The sequence below is a fragment of the Podarcis melisellensis genome, assembly GCF_964234715.1.
Source record: "Podarcis melisellensis genome assembly, chromosome: 6".
Lineage (NCBI taxonomy): Eukaryota > Metazoa > Chordata > Lepidosauria > Squamata > Lacertidae > Podarcis > Podarcis melisellensis.
The window spans coordinates 73,169,640-73,190,258 of record NC_138538.1 but is presented as its reverse complement, the minus strand read 5'-3'; the positions used below and the strand labels follow the sequence as shown (position 1 = coordinate 73,190,258).

Sequence of the window (20,619 nt, the reverse complement as noted above, 5' to 3'; positions counted from 1 at the left end):
CCCGGAAGTGTCTCCAGACAGCGCTGGCCCCCGGCCTCTTAAGTGAGATGGGCGCACAACCCCAGAGTCGGACACGACTGGCCTGTACGGGCAGGGGTACCTTTACCTTTACCTTTACTGTATACATTTAGCAAGGGAGATGTAGTCAATGTTGGCTCCCCACTGAACATACCTGTCTGATACACCCTTTTATTGAACTCAGGCTTAACATTTTAATCTTAAGTATACATCTAAAAAGAAATTACCTGTGCAGAGACATTTCTTTGAAAGCCCTGGGAAGCATCACAACAACTAAAGGCTTACATATATGGAAAAGCTTTGCTGGGAACATATGGAATGCATGCTGAATTCAGAAATGCGTGGTGATCGAAATATAGCGGTCCTTCCATAATTGAGTTTCAAATATATCCTGGTAGTTAGCAACAGCTCTCAGTGTCTCTAATTCCAGGCTATTTTGAATATTGTGTTTACAATTCTAGTTCTCAAGGATTCTTTGAACAGTTCTTATCTGTATTCAAAGCTAGCAGTACTGAAGGATGGTTAAATAATGAAACAATTACTTCACAGACTTGCGGATACATGCATTCTTTGTACTAAGATTGATCTTGTTGGTACTTATGCATTTAAATATTTGAATTTGTTTTGGTGGACATACGAGGGTCAATATATAAATTAAAAGAGCACATTGGTGTCATTCTAATATTTCGCTTGGTTTTGCAATGTAGAACCTAATCTTAGACATACTGACTCGGAAACAAGTCCCACTAAATTTAGTGGCGTCTACTCTCAAAAAAATGTGCACCGATTTGCAGGCACCATGTTATGATAAAGGACATGCATGCAGCCTTTAAAAATGCAAAGGTGCGGATTGATGTGTGCTCATTTAAAGTTCCTTTGCTATTTTTTTCTTGCAGCACAGTAAACAATGCAAATGTGCAAGGAGTTGGTTTCTGTTCTCTCCCCCCCCCCCCAAATAAAAGCTTTGCCAGCATCAGCAACATGAGAAGTTTATTACAGGAATGATTTTGATACAAAATCTGCACATGAACATTTGGTGCAAACTAAAATCCCTTTCGAAATCAATGGGAAGTGTTGTTGGATGTAGAAGGGAAGCTGGATTGGCCCCCAAGGAAAACACGGCTTCTGTGCCAAAGCTGTATTGCTAAGCTGCATATACAAGCTGTTGTTTATGACAAATCTGCACTCGGCGTGTGTAGGCTATTGAATACCGATTATGGTCTGATCTTGCAGCCTTTGCTGAGGTCAGTGAGAACTGTGCCTAAATCAAGACGGCAAAAAAGGAAGTTACGTGTAAAGAGCCAGGAGCAATATGCTCTTTAATATATTTCCTAAATATGGTTCTTTTTAAAAATTGCACTCGCATAGCTGTCCACCACTGATAAAGGTAAAGGGACCCCTGACCATTAGGTCCAGTCGTGACCGACTCTGGGGTTGTGGCGCTTATCTCACTTTATTGGCCGAGGGAGCCGGCGTACAGCTTCCGGGTCATGTGGCCAGCATGACTAAGCCGCTTCTGGTGAACCAGAGCAGCGCATGGAAACGCTGTTTACCTTCCTGCCAGAGTGGCACCTATTTATCTACTTGCACTTTGATGTGCTTTCGATCTGCTAGGTTGGCAGGAGCAGGGACCGAGCAACAGGAGCTCACCCCGTCGCGAGGATTTGAACCACTGACCTTCTGATTGACAAGTCCTAGGCTCTGTGGTTTAACCCACAGCACCACTCCACCACTGATAGAAGGTGGCTAAACCAACAGAATTTGACTTAAGATTGTTTTATCCTGTTGACACTAGTGGGGCTAGCACATCTTAAAGGGAAGTACTTTAGGTTTCATTTTGAACTGCCAATCATACTGAAGAGTAGAGGAAAAACTTTAAGGCCAGAACACGTAGGTGGAGCCCAGATATGTGGCCCTCCAGATGTTGATGAACTTCAACTCCCATCAGCCCCATCAAGAATGGCCTGTGGCTAGGGATGATGGGATTTGCAGTTCAGCAACATCTGAAGGGCCAAGCATCCCTCCCACATTATGTGGCCTGTTATGAGAAGACCTAGCCAGAACATTTTCTTTTCTTGGATTACAATGAGAAATTGGGTCTACTTTCCTTATACAGACCAATTTATCCCTGGAAATTCTTCCCGCACAATGGCTTCATTTATAGCCATGCAGTTTAGACAGGATTGCCAAGACTTAAACACCTGAAACTGAAGAGAAAGAGTAATGTGAAGCCTTCTTCAGGAGAGAGTCATATATTGTGTGTATGTGAGGTCAGGGCACACACAATGTTTAGACAGAACTGCTTAGCGCTGGCAGGATCTAAGGCTTTAGCAAGAAGAAGCATATGTACTTAGCGGATATTAGATAAGGAAAGCCATAATTCTATGTAAGCATTTTCTGCAATCGTGCAAATGTGCATCATTAGAGTGAAGTGACTGTAACCACACTGGTGTTTAAAGCTATTCATGTATGTAGGTTGTGTCTATGTGATACGCATACACACATATTTGAGGAGGGGGTGAAATTCCATGCAACTAATTAAACACATTGTACTTCTCCATCAACCGTTGATTTACACCATATTTTTTATTGACCTATAAATATATATTTAATAGTATTTATTTAAAGTGCAGTGCAATGCTATGCATGCTTACTCAAAAGTAAACCCACTGTGTTCAATTGGGCTTACATCCAAGACAATAAACATAAGATTTCAGTTTAAGGTTGCCATTCTACACTCACTTACCTGGGATAAAACCCACTGAACTCACTGGATCTAAGCAGGCAAGTATAGGGTCGCATGGCTAGAGATATGTTTATCAAAGCACCAAAAAATGCATGTGGTAACAAAAGAGGACACATAAATCAGTGTAATGATTTTTAAAAACTGCTCAGTTTTAGTTAACGCCCAGACGTGTGTGAAATCTTGGCTTTTGATTTTATTTTTTTAAAAAATGAGTAGTTATAACGAAAATTTCAGGCATAAGAGTAATTATGATGATGTAATACTTTGTCATGTTTAAATATAGCAACCCAAACTATAGATTGCTTAAAAGGAAAGGTGTACTCTTCTGGCTATATATTCAAATTTATTTGTCTGTGAAACAAATATATATACATTAGGGTTTTTTTAGGGAAATGCTGTACTAGGAAGAAACAATCCTTTATTTTATCACTATCTTTAAAAAGTTGCAAAATTGGGGCCTCATTCCCTAATCATGACATCTTTCAATTCATTTTACTCTAAGCCCCTTGATTTCTATGGGACCATTCCTGCTAAAATGATCTAAGAATGCTTCCACTGTATCTGACTTCATTCTAAATTACAGTGGTATCTCGGGTTACATACACTTCAGGTTACATACGCTTCAGGTTACAGACTCCACTAACCCAGAAATAGTACCTCAGGTTAAGAACTTTGCTTCAGGGTGAGAACAGAAATCGTGCTCCAGCAGGACGGCAGCAGCAAGAGGCCCCATTAGCTAAAGTGGTGCTTCAGGTTAAGAACAGTTTCAGGTTAAGAACGGACCTCTAGAATGAATTAAGTACATAACCAGAGGTATCACTGTATTTTCTGTTGGAGAAGCCCACGAACCAATGGGCAAGATTCACTGAGTAGACCTGGAACTCAGCTATGAACTAATCGTCCATACCTTACTTTACAGGTTTGTTTCAGTAGAATAAGTACTCCACCTAGCATCATAAGCTGTTTGATAGACAGTGGTGTACTTAAGGTCCCTTGTGCCCTTGGCAAGGAGATGTATTGGTGCCCCACAGCCCTTTGCAGGGAAAAAAAAATCACTTTTCCACATTAGAAATTACTACATTTTACTTGACCCAAGTAATCAAATTGTCCCCAGTGCGGATGAGGTGAGGAGGAAGAACGCATTTGCACACATTTGTGCTGCAATGTGAATAGGACGGGAAGCTTCTCCTGTGTTTGATATTGCCGCAACAGCAGTTGTGTGTTGCCACATAAATATATGTCACACACTCCTTAGTCTGATAGGTGATTTTTTTTTGTGCCCTACCCCAGAGCCTGAACCCGTTGGAGGGGGGGGGGGTTCCAACACCTAGGCACGCGTCTGAAGAGAAAATATTGATCAAGCTTACAGAATATTTGTCCCTTCAAATGTTGTAGGACTTAAGACCATGCTAGGAGGGGCTAATGGGAGTTGCAGAACCAACAACATATGGAGGTTCATTACCCTTGACATAAATGGAAGACATAGTGGTGATGATGCAGAGATGCATACTCAGCTTTCAGGCTCAGGACAACTAAATGCTATTGCTATTGCTATTATTATTATTATTATTATTATTATTATTATTATTATTATTCTGCCCACCTGACTGGGTTGCCGCAGCCACACAGGGCAGCTCCCAACAGAATATTAAAAACACAATAAAACATCAAACATTAAAAACTTCCCTACACAGGGCTGCCTCCAGATGTATTCTAAAGGTTGTATAGTTACTGCTGCTGCTGCTATTACTACTAACAACAACAACAACAACAATTTCATTATTTATACCCTGCCCATCTGGCTGGGTTTCTCCAACCACTCTGGGCAGCTTGCAGCATATCTAAAAACACAGTAAAAACATCAAGCATTAAAAACCTCCTGATACAGGGCTGCCTTCAGATGTCTTCTAAAAGATGTGCAATTCTTTATCTCCTTGACATCTGAAGGGAGGGTGTTCTACAGGGAAGGCGCCACTACCAAAAGGTCCTCTGCCTGGTTTCCTGTAACCTCACTTCTCGCAGTGAGGCCCTTGGAGCTGGACCTCAGTGTCTAGGCTGAACGATGGGGGTGCAGATGCCCCTTCAGGTATACTGGGCCGAGGCCATTTAGGGTTCTAAAGGTTAGAACCAGCACTTGTTGAACACTTTCAACATGATAAATTGGGGAAACGATTTGTGCCCAGCTCAGAGTACGTGGCATCCCCAGTAGGACAGGATTTTTCACTTTGCAGTGTGTGGAGCATGCTGCTCTTGCAGGTTTTATTAAATGTCTGTTTGCTTGATAGAGTGCTCTGGCATGGGACTCCCTGGCTTCCCTTGTTCTCCAGTATTATTACTTGGTTGATAACAGGCTGCTCTCTAGAGGTGGGTAGATACAGGCAAGTAGATTTCCACACAAATGTGTGTGTTTGTTTCTATTTAGCCACAGAAGCTCCAGCCTCGATTCGGGGAGGTGGAGGAGTTTGCCTGCAGCCTTGTGGAAGATGATGGCACACAGCTTCCTATGGGATATACCAGCCCCTTCTTTGAACGCTTAAAGGTAAAGGGATCCCTGACCATTAGGTCCAGTCGTGACCGACTCTGGGGTTGCGGCGCTCATCTCGCTTTATTGGCCAAGGGATCTGGCATACAGCTTCCGGGTCATGTGGCCAGCATGACTAAGCCGCTTCTGGCAAACCAGAGCAGCGCACGGAAATACCGTTTACCTTCCCGCCCGAGTGGTACCTATTTATCTACTTGCACTTTGACATGCTTTCAAACTGCTAGGTTAGCAGGAGCTAGGACCAAACAACGGGAGCTCACACCGTTGCAGGAATTCGAACCACCGACCTTCTGATCGGCAAGTCCTAGACTCTGTGGTTTAACCCACAGCACCACCCGTGTCCCTCTTTGAACGCTTAGTTTCCATTAATCATAGGAGTGAAGTAAATATCTCCCCAATGCAGATCATAGGGTACACATGCCCTTACTAATCCCTGCTTCCAATGTTCTAGCCACTACAAGTATTTGCTTGAATGTCTGCCCTGCATCTAGCACTTATTTTTAGTTTTTAAGAATTAGAGTTACATAATTAACTTTTAGTGCAACCCATTAGACTACTTGTGTTTCGGTGTTTGCTGTTTCACAGTGTGGTGTCCCTCCTCTAGGCTCTTAACTCCCACTGCATTGAACACACACACACACCATGCTGGGCATGAGCAAATGCAATACTGACCTTTAAAGCCCTAAACAGCATCAGCCCTATATAGCTGAATGAGCATCTCCACCGCCATCGTTCAGCCCGGACACTGAGGTCCAGCTCCGAGGGCCTTCTCGTGGTTCCCTCACTGTGAGATGTGAAGCTACAGGGAACCAGACAGAGAACCTTCTCGGTAGTGGCGCCTGCCCTGTGGAACACCCTCCCATCAGATGTCAAGGAAATAAACAACTATCTGATTTTTAGAAGACATCTGAAGGCAGCCCTGTATAGGGAAGTTTTTAATGTATGGTGTTTTGTTGTGTTTTTAATATTTTGTTTGGAGCTGCTGAGATTGGCTGAGGCAAGCCAGTCAGATGGGCAGCATATAAATAAACTACTACTACTACTACTACTACTACTACTAGACAAGAGCACTGAGGGGAGTCAGTTCCTCACTCAGCTATCAGCAGTTGACTTATGCCTCTTTCTAACCCGCCTTACAGGGTCGTTGTGAGGAACAATGAGATATTATAAATCATAAACGTCTTTTATACCCTTGCAAGGGGTGGGGGTGGAAATGATTACAAAGGCTTTTCAGGCTCCTTGTATTTCGAGGATTCTAGGAACCTTGTTGTTTCCTTAAAATTGTATCTGGATGGCAGATCCCAGAAGCAGCTAGGCCATTTGCTAAGGGTATATATTATACAAGGCCACTGGGAATGTAATTCTAGCTGCTTTTGCACCATCTAGCATTTGTCAACATTATATATTTCTGAAGAAGGCCATATACATCGGCTATTATTAGCCCCACAATGCAGCAATCTCTAAAATGCTAGATGAAGGGAGAAAGAAACCCATGGTCATCAAAATGTTAATTTAGATGACAACAAAAGAGCACAAAGAGTACAGGCATTAAAAATGCATCAGCCCCTATCATAAAGACTATATATATATATAGATATATAGATATATATAGATATAGATATAGATATAGATATATATTCATTCCACGAGCTAATCATATTAAACAAGGAAACCATAGAAATACAAGTTTAAATAGATGTTTACCTAACTTATATACTAATGGCTGAAACACTTCAACCCCACAAGATACACAACGACACCATAAAGCAAATAATTATTGTATATTCCATCTCTTTTTTGTGTTGAACTTGATACCCAGGTAGTGTTTTTCACACCAGAAAGAGGATGTGTACAGAGGCTTGTAATAGAAATCAGAATCTTTTAGATCCTGCCTCATTTTCTCTTCAGCCTCCCATTTGCTATGTTGTTCTCCTACTGACTGAGGATTTTGGGCTGCTACCTGTACTTAGCTAACAGGCAGTGCCATGGAACTTAAAGGCTGCAAACCTAACCCCATTTACCACGGGGCAAACCACACTGAGTTCCGCAGGATTTACTTCTGAGTAAACATACATAGGATTGCACTATAGGACACTGATCCGGGTTAACATTGCCAACCAGCTTCTTAAAACGTAAAAGAAAGCTTTGATTTTTAAAATATATATCTTAGAGTTTTAAATGATCTTGACAAGAATAACATTAAAATGAATAAGAGTCAAATGCAAAAAGGCCGACACAATCATAATAGGATTCATAAAGGAAAGATAAATTTATCTCCAAAAATATACAAGCAATGTTTCCTTTTCTACCACATTCTTTCTGATGGGGAAGAAGAGGAAAGAGGAAAAATCATGTTCGGGAGCATCGTTAGGCTGTTAAAAATGTATTTTAGGGAAGAAGACAGATCTGGCTACATAAACCTGGGGAGAAATGAAATGGAACTTGGGTAAAGAATCTCTTTGAAATCATGATGGAAGAGGCTAACTTGGCTACTACTGGGTCCCCCCCCCAAAAAAAATGAAATGCAATTTGGCCCACCCTTCATTAGGTATTGAGTGTAGCGAAAGCTTGCACCCTATTTTATGAAATTTTGGTTGTTCTAATAAAGGTTTGGTCCTAAGCTAATTTGGACTGGAATTATTTCATATCATTTATGTGAGCTATAAGCTGCAGCCACAAGAAGAATGAACTAAGCCACTGCTGGGCTCTCTTATGCCAGCACTGACCTTTCTCTCCTTGGGTGCACTTGAAAAATACCCTTTACTCTGCCCTTTAGTTTATTTCTATTTGCCTCTAATATTGCTCTGTATTCTTATGCATGCTCATTGGTTTCAATATTGCATTGTTTAAGTTGTCCAAATCATTTCAACCACGCCTTTGTAAACTGCCTTGGAATCGCTTGGTGAAGCATGTTTAAGAGACATTTAAATCAAACGAATAACCAGCTCCCTTCAGTAGTATAAAAGTGCTCCACTGACATACATGTGGGACAAAAGTCTGAAAGAGATGTTCTGCTTTCATGCTAGAATGAGGGACGTCTCTTGCAGAGGTTAAGGGGAGAGAGGGGTAATGTGTCCCACTACGAGGCCCTGCTAACAGGGCTACAAATTCTCCATCTCAGCATCCACCATTGCCTGGCTACTGGGCTGTTCAGGGTGTGGTCTACAGTCCCTCTTCCCGCATAATATATGTGCTGATCCTTCCTGCTCAAAGAACTCCAGCTGGAGAAAGTGAATTAAACGGAACACGAAAATTTGATTTGGAGAATAAGCACATCTGGCTTTCAGACTGAGATAACTAAGTGCTTACGGCAACAGTCTAACAAAGCAGAATCTCCGACTGTATTTTATATACATTACTTTGTATGTTGGTTTATCACAACGCTGAGTGAGTTCAGCGCTTTCCAGCTGTAGCCAAGCCTAAGTGCAGGTCTAAGTGCATCTGCTCAGATTTCTCCCTTGCTCGTGTTTTGCTCGTTTTTCTGTCTCTGCCTCTGTTCTCCTTCCTTTCTTATTAATGTCTCCACCACTGTCAGGATTTAGATTGGAAACATCTTGAGTGCAGGGACCTTGATAGAACAGTTGTAATATATAAATAATGCCACCGGCAGTAGTAACAACAACAACAGCAGCAATAATAATAATAATAATCTTTTTTGTTGGTGTTCTTTTGTTTGTTTGTCTGTCTGTCTGTTAGTCACCTCATGATTCTCTGCAACTGAAGTGAGGTATATATATTTTAAATAAACAATTCCTAAATAAACTACCAAGGGCCTTTCTAGTCCGGCGTTCTGTCTTTGACAGCAGCAAGCCGCTGGAAGGCTCACAAACTGGTTATGATGGCAATAGCGTTCTCCTGTTGTTTGCTCCACTGTGCCCCATCAGTTAGCCAGAGGCAGACTGCTTTTGGTTCTGGAGGTTCCATTCTCAGTGGGACTTTACACACATCTTCCCCTCCATAATCTGCTCTTATGATAAAATGAACTCTTACGATAAACATTGGAGCTGCACTTTGCAAACATGATCTTGTTTCTCTCTGCCCCTTTCCTCTGCACAATTATCTCCATGCAGGAATAACATCATTGTGAAGTGGCCCTTAGCTATGATGACTAACAGCCATATCCATGAATTTGTCTAATCCTCTTAAGAAGCCATCTATACTAATGGCCATGACTTAATTATGACCGGAAATCTTTGGGGGTAGGAAAAAATAGGAGAAGGACACACCCAAAGCCTTCTTTTTCCAGAGTCACTACATTGCTTTTTAAGTATGTACCCTGTATAGCTGCCCAGCCTAAACAATTGAAAGCTTTCCCCCATCTGAATTTGGAAACTGTAACCTCCTTCCTTGCTCCTCACCTGTCACCCTAATAAAGAATAACTCTGGGCTTCTGGACTGACAAATGGAAAATAACGAATTGTTGCTCCAAGGCTGCCTAATTTACTTTGTTCCACAAGGCGACCATGCTTTTACTTCTTTTTAAAAAATAAAAATCTCTTTCTGTGTGTGGTTTTGTTCAGGCTTTTGAATTATAAGCCACCAAAACGCAATCGTCAGGTTTTTTCGGTGTGACACTCAAGTTTTTTCTTGCTGCTTTACGCCCATTGCTTGGTGTGAATCGCCTAGCAGACATTTCAATTGCGCTTTTTGAATACGTTGCCACTGCGTGGACCTGGGGGTTAATAAGCAGGATGTCGTTCAATCAATCAAGATGTAAGATCAATATAGGGAAGAAGAGGAAAGGGGGACACACGAGCGCGCGCATACGATTTGGGAAGAGCCGCCCTACCGAAGAAGGCGTCTCTAAGCAATAGGAGGGACTCTCGCCAAATGGGGCGCCACTGGAAAGAGAAAGCGCCAGTCCCCATTGGAGGCTTTGCCCCTCCCACGCTCCCCTCTCCAACTCCACCCTTGTTGCTGGAATGTTCGGCAGCTCCAACATTCGGCAGGGAAATTGGAAATTTCGAGTACTCTCACTTTTTTGATTTTTGTACGCGCTTTGAATTTCACCTAACCATTTCTTGGATTAACTCCGTTACGCCTTTGACCCCTTTCGTCATGTGGGCAGGATTTTTAATGGGCTTTTGTGATTTTTTATATATATTTTTATTAGAGAAGTACAAAGATCTCCTAAATCCTACCAACCTCTTTATTTTCGCCCCCGCACTGTAAAAAACAAACCATGCTGTTGAAAGCAATGCTGGTGCTTTTTTCTTTTGAGCGCACCCCTATCCAGAAATTTCCTGCTCCTTTTGCTGTTCTAATGCGGCACAGCCGAAAGGAAACTTGGGTGTGGCCAGGAATGGGGAAGAAGAATGCTGTTAAGATGGAAGCAATTCTTCCCCATCACTCACGTTTTCAAATCCCGGGTGTTTCCTTCCCGACTCCTGACAAAATAAATGTGTATTCTTCGGGGCAGGGATTTGTTTTGGTTTGCTAATATTGACCCTTAAGGGGCCGTCTACACACTTATGGAACCATCACTATCTCCCAACAACCCACTCATAAGGACCACTGACCAGAGGAATCGACGACTTAGGAGAAGGGCCTTGACTTAGCCTCCGCCACACACAGATCAGCGAGTTCAGAAACCCACCAATCATTTCTCCAAGCGGAGGGAGTGCCTAAAATAAACAGCGGCTCCCCTTCCATGGCCACACAAGGATCAAGTGGACAAATAAAGAAGAGCGGAGTGAATTAAGCAATTATACAACAGATTTTTAAAAAAATAAAAATGCAGAAGGAATCCTAGCAGCTTTCGCTGCAAGAAACGATTAGAAAGGAGGCCCATACTAGCAATAGTAACTAAATCGTTTGGACAGAGACATCCTTTTGTGAAGTTTATCCTGGTCGTTTCTCACTGATCGACCTTTTAGCCCATCCCCGTCCTCCCTCTTTGCTCACACACAAACACACATCTAAGGCACCACGTATCTAACGACGTGCCACCATCAACGTCCCGGGCTGTAATCCTAAAACCACGGCTACTCAAAGTCCTGTTTAATTCAGTGGGGTTTACTCCCAGGCAAACCGGGTTAGGATTGCAGCCGAATGAGTGCTCAGGATGCTCTCAGACTCTGGTGTATTTGGGCTGCAAAAGCCAAACCCGGCTAGGCTAGTCTTCCAGGATGGGGTCAGTCGTCCGTTGAATCCCAAGGGTCAGAGGAGGAGGAGGGGCGTTCTTGCTGTCGCCTGGTTTTATTACACATTCCCCTCCCCCACCACCAATGGGGTTTGCTTTGCAGAAAGTAGCCTTCGGGCCGTAGTAACAACTGACTGCGAAAGAAGGGCAGTTTACCCAGGCGGTAGAGAGAGACGGGCTACTTGGAACCGGGGAGGAAGGGAAGAGCGCAGCAAGAGCTCTAGTGTGGCTCGGAAAGAACTTAGGCGAGGAGTCCCTTCGACAGCGTTGCTCTACTCCAGTTGGTTGTCCCACAATGAGACAAGGACAACCAGCAAATTATGGATCGGATGTGGGGAGCAAGCAAGGGACAGGATTGAACCCAGAGGTGAATGTGCCACTTAAGCCTCTCCACACTGACACAACCACCGTACTACGCAGTATGTTTTCTATTGCCAGACCACGAGTTAAATTTAATAGCTGCTGGGGCGAAGAATTGCGGACAAAGGGATCTGGAACAAATAAACAACCCCCACTTTCTCAACTACATCAGGGCATATTCCTATTGCTCTGGACTAATTACTCCCTCCCCCAAATTGGACTCCCCCGAATTACTTATGGGGGAACCGTCATCCCCACAAGATAAGTTACGTCAAAAGAGAGGGAGACCAAACGGACATCACTAGGGACTGGATTGTATTTTGACCATAGAACTGAAAGGAGAGCAGGCGCTCTTTCTTCGAGTCTGTATCTCTCTCTGGTTAGATAATCACGTTCTTCTCCCGCGTAGTAAGAGAAGCGAGTCCAGAGCTTTGATTTAAAATGGTAGTCGCTTGTGGAGAGTGGGTGGGTGGTAAAATGCTAACCCAGGGTGTGGTAGCTCGTCCTTCCTTTTTTTCCTGCAGGAAAGCGATGGACCCAGATCCTCCTCTTTTACAATAGGGCAGGCCACATGCCCTACTTTGGGGAAATTTCTCCATACTGCCTCGGCCTTCGGTGCAAAGTAATAATAATAATTGTAATTATTATATATAGAGAGATATACACCCCGCCTTAGGCCTGCGGGAAGCGGCTCCTTATTGCATCAGTTAGCCATTCATTAGGGTCACCTAAGCCTTCCTACAGAACCACGGCGTGGGAAGTCCAAAAGAATCTCTGCCCCGGCCTGTCTACACAGAGGCACTGCGGGAGGACTTCTCGATCAAAATGCCGCAATGTTGCGCACCCTACTATCCTAAATAAACTGAAACTCCGGATCGTGCGCGCGTGAAGTGTATAAAAATGACACTATATATATATAATTCCTATTGTGGAAAGCTTGGGTCTTCTTCACCCCTGTTCCGTGGAGCTGACCAAGGTAGCTAGTAGCAAGGATTGAAGCAACTCTCTAAGGCTGCAGTTTTATACACATACAGAACTCAGTGAGATGCGCAACCGGATCCTATGCCGGTTTTAAAGGGCTCTTTCGAGTCTAGGATCTCGGACAGACTTCCAAGAAAACAGTCCAAAGATCGAGCTGTAATCCCATGCATTAGGATCGCTAGAGACTAAGGCTGTCCCTCTGTACACAATTGGCTGCCAATTGGCCTAATGAATAAGGTCGGATTTGCTTCTCAGTAAACACGCGTTAAATGGGGTTGACATCCGAGTCAACGTGTTTAGGACTGCATCGCAAGAGACAAGAGAGAAGGAACGGGTGGCACTGCTACCCCACCTCCCTGGAGCGAGAAACCAAGTGTCCAGCGCTAAACCTAATTTAAACCTGTCGCTACTCCCTCAAGTTTTGTTCCCACCGAGCACGCAGCCCTTGTCCAAAAACGCAATAGAACCGGGCCAGGCAAAAGCGGGAAGCAAAGCTGGATACCAATGTACAAATTGTATTGGAACACCCAATCCTCTAGTTCTCCTTGAGATTTACTCCCAACTCCACCTTTGGGCAAACACACAAAGCCACTTCTTTCCATCCTGAGAAACCACCGCCGCCACTCTACAAACCCCAACCTCACCACCCCTTCCTTGCATCCATACGTGCCCCGGCTCCACCCTCCCAATGGCTTAAGGCGGATCAGAATCCCCGCTTGCGCGTCTGGCACCCGGGCGGACCAATTCCACTCCGGTTGGGAGTGGATCAGAAGTAACAAAGTGGGGGAGTCAATAATCCGCATTAAGAAAGAGGACCTCCGGAGCCCGAGCGCAGACGCCAGGACTCCACAGACGCCCCCCTCCCTCCCTGCCTCCCATCTCCGCAGTATCCGAGTGGGAAGCTGCAGTGAGGCAACCCCGCCCCGGTTGAAGGGGTGGAGAGGTCTGGTGCAGCCGGAGATTGCGAGGTACGAGAAAAGGGAAGTACGAGAGCAAAATGAAATAATGATTATTATTTAAATATATATGTTTAAAAAATGATGCGCTACCTTGGCAACTAGAGCCGTTTAAGGAGCCAACCGGGGTGGGTGGTCGCTGCCCACCCGCCTGCCGCGAGTACTCTCCTCGACTACGCGTATTCTTAAGCAATAACAACGTAATCCGTATTATCCACCCAAGAATACCCGTCACCGAAGAGAGTCAGAAAGCCGGTGGTGTTGCTGGTGCCGGTGGTGGAGGAGGAGGAGGCGAAGAGGAGGCTGGAGCTGCACGCACCGCGACAATAAATCCACAACTGTACGTCCGGTGGCCCAGAGGAACGGGAGGAGGAGCAGGAGGAGAATCCAAGAGAGAGTCGCCCAGCGAGCGATGATCCCAAATCCACGCAGGGCTGCTGGACTCCGGGGCCCTGGCAAGGCAAAGGAGAAGAGGCAGCCATGAAGGACTGGAGCGAGGGCAATTGGCAGCAGGGCACATGCCCAGGTCCAAAGGCGCAGGCAGGCAGGCAGGCGAGGGCCACAGGCACACACGCATGCACCTCGTAAGCATGCGGCCACATCAAGACATGAGCCTTGCCACGCCACGTTCAGATGCGTGGCCCCTCGGAGGAGGCAGCCCTATTCCCACGCGACGCGTGGACGGGGCTGATCCGGGTCCATCTGGGCGCTGCACAGCCCCCGTCCACGAATGCCCCTGACGTGCTTGGATACCCCGTCAGCAAACATAAATAACCGAGCTGACAATCCAGCCTGCTTGCGTGTCACACAACACACACACACACACACACATGTTCATATCAAACCCCACAGACCGTCTATCCGCATAAAAGACGTAGGCGCGCGTTACAGACGCATCAGCTGCATGCAAAGACTGTGCACCCAGGAAGCCGGCCGCATGCACCTCTCCAAAGCACCGTTATACGCATTCACTGCTCCGTCTCCATCCATCCATCCATCCATCCATCCATCCATCCATCCCTGCATGCATTCATTGCTCCGTCCGCCCAGCGTTACCTGGCCAGCTTCCAGCTTCTTCTTCTGGGCTTGTCTGCCATCCTTTCCCCTCTCTCGAGTTCTCCCTGGGGTTGCGCTGAACGGCTCTTCATGGCAGCCGACGAGATTTCTGGAGAAGAGACGCACAGTTAAGCACACAAGTCTTACCGAGCTGTTTGCTTAGACTAGCAAGGTGAGAAAGAGCGCATGGGTGGAAATCTGATCAAGAAAACCGCGCACGCCCGGGAGAATTTCAGCGAGGCGCTTGGAGAGGTCCCGGCTCGCGGGGGAAAATAAACAAAAAACATACTCTCTCCGCCGTTGCCAGCTGCTAGAAGGCGCCCCCGGAGCTGTCGGAGAGAAGCAAGTGCCTCTCCGCTCCAGGCCTCTCGCATGCTGTATAACCTAAGGCTAAAAGTCCCTTCCGAGCGCAGTAATATAAGATAAAATAGAAACCATCCGTTTTCCTTTCCCGCGTGCCCCTAAAGAGCTGGGTCTCAGTGGCGAGGGCTTGACGTTTTCTTAAAGCAGCGTTTGTGAGATCGCCTGATAAACGCGTGATAGCACATCCTAGGGATACTCTCTACGCCTTACGGTCTGGCCAGCATGTCTCCAAAGTGAAAGCGCTTAACCGAGTTCCCCTGTCTCTCCCCTTCTCACTCCGTCCCTAAGTACATTTGTACGGATCCATTCACATTTCTGTTTTACAAAAAAAAAGTTTTCTCATCCTGCAATGCTGGTATTGTCAGACACAACGTGTGAATGAACACTCTACAATCAAGAGCCAGAGTGGGGGCGGTAAAGGAGGTCTTTGTTTGTCGAACCTGCAGCGGTTGCCCCTGAGGATAAGGGTTTAGGATTCGGTTTTCTCTAAAGGAGCAAACAGAATAAAATAAAATAAAATTTAAATCCCAGCGCACAGTAAGTTTGGGATGGTTTTGTTCCGCCTTGGCTGCAAAATACAAAGAAGCGCCGGTAGAAGACTGGGTGTGGGTGGGTGCTGCACTCTTCCTCGCACCAAGACTCACTGTAAGGCATCTGTCTAGCTAGAGAGCTCTGTAACTGACCAGCTTGTATATCAGATTGCAAGTGACATTCACACAAGATGTTTGCGTTTATTCTTGCCAGATTTCCTCCTTCAGGACTAGTTCCTGCTTTAATACCAGATCATTACAAAGACCTAGAAAGAATAACTGCTTCTTTTTCTTTTAAAAAAAAATGTATATAGACACCCACCAACACCAACAACATCCCAAACTACTTACACCATACAGATAATAATTTCAATCATTAAAAAATAATGACACATGCAACTTCCACACATTCTCTTCAGTTTTCAGCTACGTTTCTCACCCTCCTGAAGGCAGAAGGCTGAGGCTGCACTACGAGAATAACAGCTATAAAAGAAACACCACCAGCAGCACACACAGAGATTCCCTTCCCTCCGCTGTGCACAATTGAAGATTGACACACTACAGAGAGCTCGGGCAGGGGAGGAAAAGAGACGGGGGCAGTCTGTCCTCCTACTGAACTCTCAGCCAGAAAAGCCGCTTGAGGAAAGTCAACACGCCACCAGTTTGAGGCACCTCATCTCTCTCGCCTTAATTCCGAAAACAACGTGTCCGAGAATCCCCTCGTGCCAAAAACTCGTGGTAGGGGAAAGGCTGAGGGTTGATAGTCAAACTTTTCCAATAGTAGCATTACTATTATTACCCCAAAACACAGAAGCCCGCATAACAAAATGCACTCGGGCGATTTTCCTCCCCGGGTTGAGAAATCAGCCCCAACTCACCACCCCCACCCCGGAGTATCAAGCGCCCATTTCCAAACTTGCTCCACCAGTCGCGCCCGTTGACCGCTTCAATGCAGTGATTACTGTGCACGGCCCTCCTTGCTGGATAGCACCTACCAAAATGGTCGAAGGCAGTTCAGCACCGGGGCTAGTGGACAGCTCCGTCCTTGGGGAATCCCTCCCCGCTGCACCAGCGAGAGAGCTCTGATGAGCCCTAAGCCAACAAACAGCGGTCCCTCCTTCAGGCACGGGGACTTAACGAGAACACCATTTCCTACCAGATCGCTTGCCTCTGGGCGCATATTCCATTCAAACCTCCTTAAACTGTCGGCTCCATCGCCACCCCACCCCTCAACGCTCTCTCTCTCACACACAGAGACATACACAAACACGCCATGCCACACCACAAACCCCAGTGCCATCTCTGGTGCTTTGTTGCTCCTTCGATACCTTTTGCAGCTTCTGGAGCCCGGAGCGACGCTCAGCATCAGCATTAACTACCTTTGTTCATGGAAAGCCATGTTGATTAGAATCTTCCTCCCTCCCTACCGTAATAACTGGAGGGATTGAGCCCTCCCAAAGCCACCGATCAGAATAAGAGGCAAGGAAGGCTCCGCTTAAAATGTCAAATATTTCTCTGTGTTGATTTGGGGTGGGTGGGAGGGTGAGGGGCTAGGAAGAGATGAGCAAGCCATTGCCAGCAATTGAGAATAAAGCTTTAGAGCAGTTCAGGGATTGCCAAAAGAAGAGAAACGCCGCCAATATAAGCCAGGGATGCGACGACTTATATGAACTGTGGACCAGGCAGGATAAGGTGCAAGTGCACGCAGGGGGTTAATCAGAGAAATATTTATGTTGATTAAAGTGCTGCCTCCTTTTCCAGAGCCGAGAGAGTCACTCCTCGCCACTTCCTCCCCATGCAACTCCCAGAAATCCGCCTCTATTGAAGCGCTTACCCTTAAATCCTGGTTTCGAGCCGAACTCCAACTGTGTGTAAAACCCAGGGAGGCATCTGATGAGCTAGGGAAAGGAGCTCTGGGCAGCGGAAAGCTGCCCCCCCTCCCCGCTCCGCACTCTCGCTTTCCCTCCTGGTGCCGGATTATAGTGTTAACAAGCCCTGGGAAAGGGACCTCGGCGCCTCTGGCTGGCTTTGTGTGCTCCGCTGCCTTCCCACCTCACGGATGCTGCTGTTCTCCAAGTCCCCGACGATCGCCTTTCAGATGCTGCGAGCTTCCAGAAAAGAAGTGATGGTGGGGGTGGGAGGGAGGAGGGAGGGAGAGAGAGAGAGAGAGAAGAGGAGGGAGAAGGAGAGAGAGAGAGGAGAGAGAGAGAGAAAAATCGCCTAATGCAATCAAATCGATCTGATCTACACCATCTGTCGCCTGCCACTACACACAAACGTTAAAATAAGGAAAAACGGGAGTCACTGACAGCTCAGGAAAGGCTGGTCTTGCCGAGTTCATTTTGAGCAGAGCTTAATTGGGGATGGCCAAGCACATACAACAGCCACCGAAGCTTCTGTTAAGCCATCAAGCACCAGATCCCAAGCATGCTAATGGTGGATTAATTGAGGAAGATCTGACGTGCAGGCTTCATACAGCTCATATTCATGACTTCCTATTGGGAAAGGACCGGTGCTGGGTGGTATGATGGTAAACGTGCAGTCCAAAAGGGGGGGAGGGGGGGAAGCTGCTGAGAAAAATGGCTCTGTGTTCCCAGCCTTTCCCTCTGATAACAAACATGTGTCGAGCAGGACCGTTTAGCAGGGTGGTGTGTGTGTGTGTTTATGCATGCTCTTGAACCAGAGCTAGCAAGCCCCGCACGTTACATTGTAAGAATAGATATGTATATCAATTCTTTAGGGACTGTAACGGTCTCGAACGTATGGTTGTTACAGGGTCTTGCTCCTTTCGAAGAAGTTAGGCGCCCTTCTTTTCATGATGTGTGTGTGTGTGTGTGTGTGTGTGTGTGTGTGTGTTTAATCTATCATCTCACTTGCGCTCAAAGCACACCCAGATAATGTCTCTTAAAATCTCAGCGCTGCTAATTTCATCAGGATTGACGCAAAGTCGCTTTCTTGCCAGCAAACCCCGGGACCTTTCCCCCCATTCAACCTCCCAGTGGGAATTATTTTTGCGAAAGACATTTCCGATCACTGAAATTTGGACATGGACTGATTAAATATGGGTTTCCCACCCGTTCTTCCTAAGGCTCAGACAGGGGAGGGAGGGGGAGACCTCTCTCTCTCTCTCTCTCTCTCTCTCTCTCTCTCTCTCTCTCTCTCTCTCTGTGTGTGTGTGTGTGTGTGTTTAGAACAGCATTTACTCAGTCTGCCACCACCAAATTTCCTTGCAGCTTCCAGTCCGTTTGGGCTAGTTGTTAAAATATATAAAGGATGCAGAAAAAGTTGGAAGGAATACACACTCCGCTGTTTCATCGCCTCTATTCTAATGAATACGCCGTTCATGGGGTGGGAGCAGGTTACACTACAGCAGCTCAAAAAACAAGTTAGCCAAAAGAGTCCTTTTAAAAAGAAATAAGCAAACAAACAAACAAACACGGAGCGCGAATATTATTTTCGTGTGAACGCGTTTGGTTTTTTTAAGCGGACGGCAGAAGGGAGTTGAGTATGATATGCAAATTAGCGTGTCGCTGTCCACATACCTGGTGCTGAAAAGGAAAGGTGAACCGCTCTGAAAGCGGAGACAATAGCCAGATAGGAAGCAAACAGCAAATTTATTACCAGGAATCGGGACGTGGTTCACTGCTTGCTTCGGAAGGGGGAGGGAGTGGAGACGGGAGGGGGGGTGTCCCGTCGCTATATAAAGCCCACACGTTTCTCTTGCCAATGGCTGAAGCAATTAAGATTCTTGTCAGTTCCCACTCCTCCCTATTTGATTAGCAGAGAACTAAAAAAGAAGAGGGAGGGGTGTATCTAAATGACCGGCTTTAAATATTCCAGTAAACAATTAACCGTTTAGGATAATTCTAGAGTTAACTGGACCTGTCTCTTGAAAGTTTGGGTTAATCTCTTTAGAACAAACCTAACGGTTATGAATTAGATTAGCCTTGGAAAATGTAGCCTAAAGACAAACACACACACACACACACACACACACACAGAGCTTTTGTTTCAATATCCATTAATTAAGCACCACTGCCTACCTACGCAGCAGTCCTGGGTCACAGCCACGTGTCTGAGCCTAATCTCCCCAGCTGCCTTTGTTATCATCCGTGTCCAACGATTGCCCTCTGCAGGTCAGCCTTCGAGTCCTCCCAGGCAAGGCTATTGCAAAAAATAAAAGAAAGAAAGAAAGAAAGAAGTATGGCAGACGAATTGGTCGCTCATTTTAGAGGCAGGTAGGGAACTTTACAAGCATTCCCGGAAGCTTAGCATTAGGACACTAAATGTTTATTTAGCACTGTATGTATGCGAGCGCATGTGTGTGTGTGGCCGCGCTTAGCATATTACACCCCCCCACACACACACACTCACGCTTGCTTATGATCTGAAGTTCTGTTCTTTCTGTTCTACTCCGCTAGTTGGGGAGTTTTGTGCTAACAATTTTCAGCTCTGCTATACGCTGGAGTAGACCCCATCTTACTGTCCACAACTCACCCCAAATTGAAACCCGGCCAGAAACCTGACCCGCAGAAAATCTCTGGGCTTCAATTGGGTGTTTAAACACAGCAAGGAATTCAGTTTCTCCTTAATCACAAACGTATTGGGGGGGGGGGGAGTTTTAAGGTAGAGTAGTCATCTGGGGAATCACGGTTGTAAGTCCTGGAGAACGAGAATCCCTTGGCCAGTCAGAAAGGCGACTCAGACTACACCTTTCTACTTGGAAGTTGCACAGGAAAGATTGCTTAGTGCAGCTTAGATTCCTCTGAATGCACGCTAGCTCCCTCTCCCCCCCCCCCACAACGCCCTTCCCCCCTCCTCCTTTTATTGCACACATGACTAAAGGGGGAAACATTTTCTGCCTTTTCAGTATCATGAAGATTCTGAATGGAGATCCGGCCCTTGTTAGTGACTATTAAAAAAGA

The 20,619-nt window shown here is 45.8% G+C and overlaps 1 protein-coding gene and 1 long non-coding RNA gene across 10 annotated transcripts in view; one reads left to right on the top strand and one right to left on the bottom strand.

Moving 5' to 3' along the window:
- LOC309371533 (uncharacterized protein) overlaps positions 1-17,142 on the bottom strand; it is a 77,227-nt gene extending 60,085 nt beyond the window's left edge. The window contains exons 1-3 of one of the 9 annotated variants that reach the window (XR_014169128.1): positions 17,023-17,142; positions 14,802-14,910; positions 13,839-14,197 (exon numbers count right to left, since the gene is read on the bottom strand). Coding sequence is in view for 2 of the 9 variants with exons in the window: in XM_081914339.1 (XP_081770465.1) it covers positions 14,065-14,197; positions 14,802-14,910; positions 15,091-15,175 (327 nt within the window). In the remaining 7 variants the exon portion in view is untranslated. Of the gene's footprint in view, positions 1-13,838; positions 14,198-14,801; positions 14,911-15,090; positions 15,446-15,604; positions 15,800-16,045; positions 16,069-16,133; positions 16,190-16,689; positions 16,919-17,022 lie in introns of those variants that run through there. The other 8 variants (XR_014169129.1, XR_014169130.1, XR_014169131.1 and 5 more) reach the window with 8 other exon arrangements.
- Positions 17,143-19,905: 2,763 nt separating this feature from the next.
- LOC309371571 overlaps positions 19,906-20,619 on the top strand; it is a 49,142-nt gene continuing 48,428 nt past the window's right edge. The window contains exon 1 of the long non-coding RNA XR_014169210.1: positions 19,906-19,932. This is a non-coding gene — a long non-coding RNA (uncharacterized lncRNA). The remainder of the gene's footprint in view (positions 19,933-20,619) is intronic.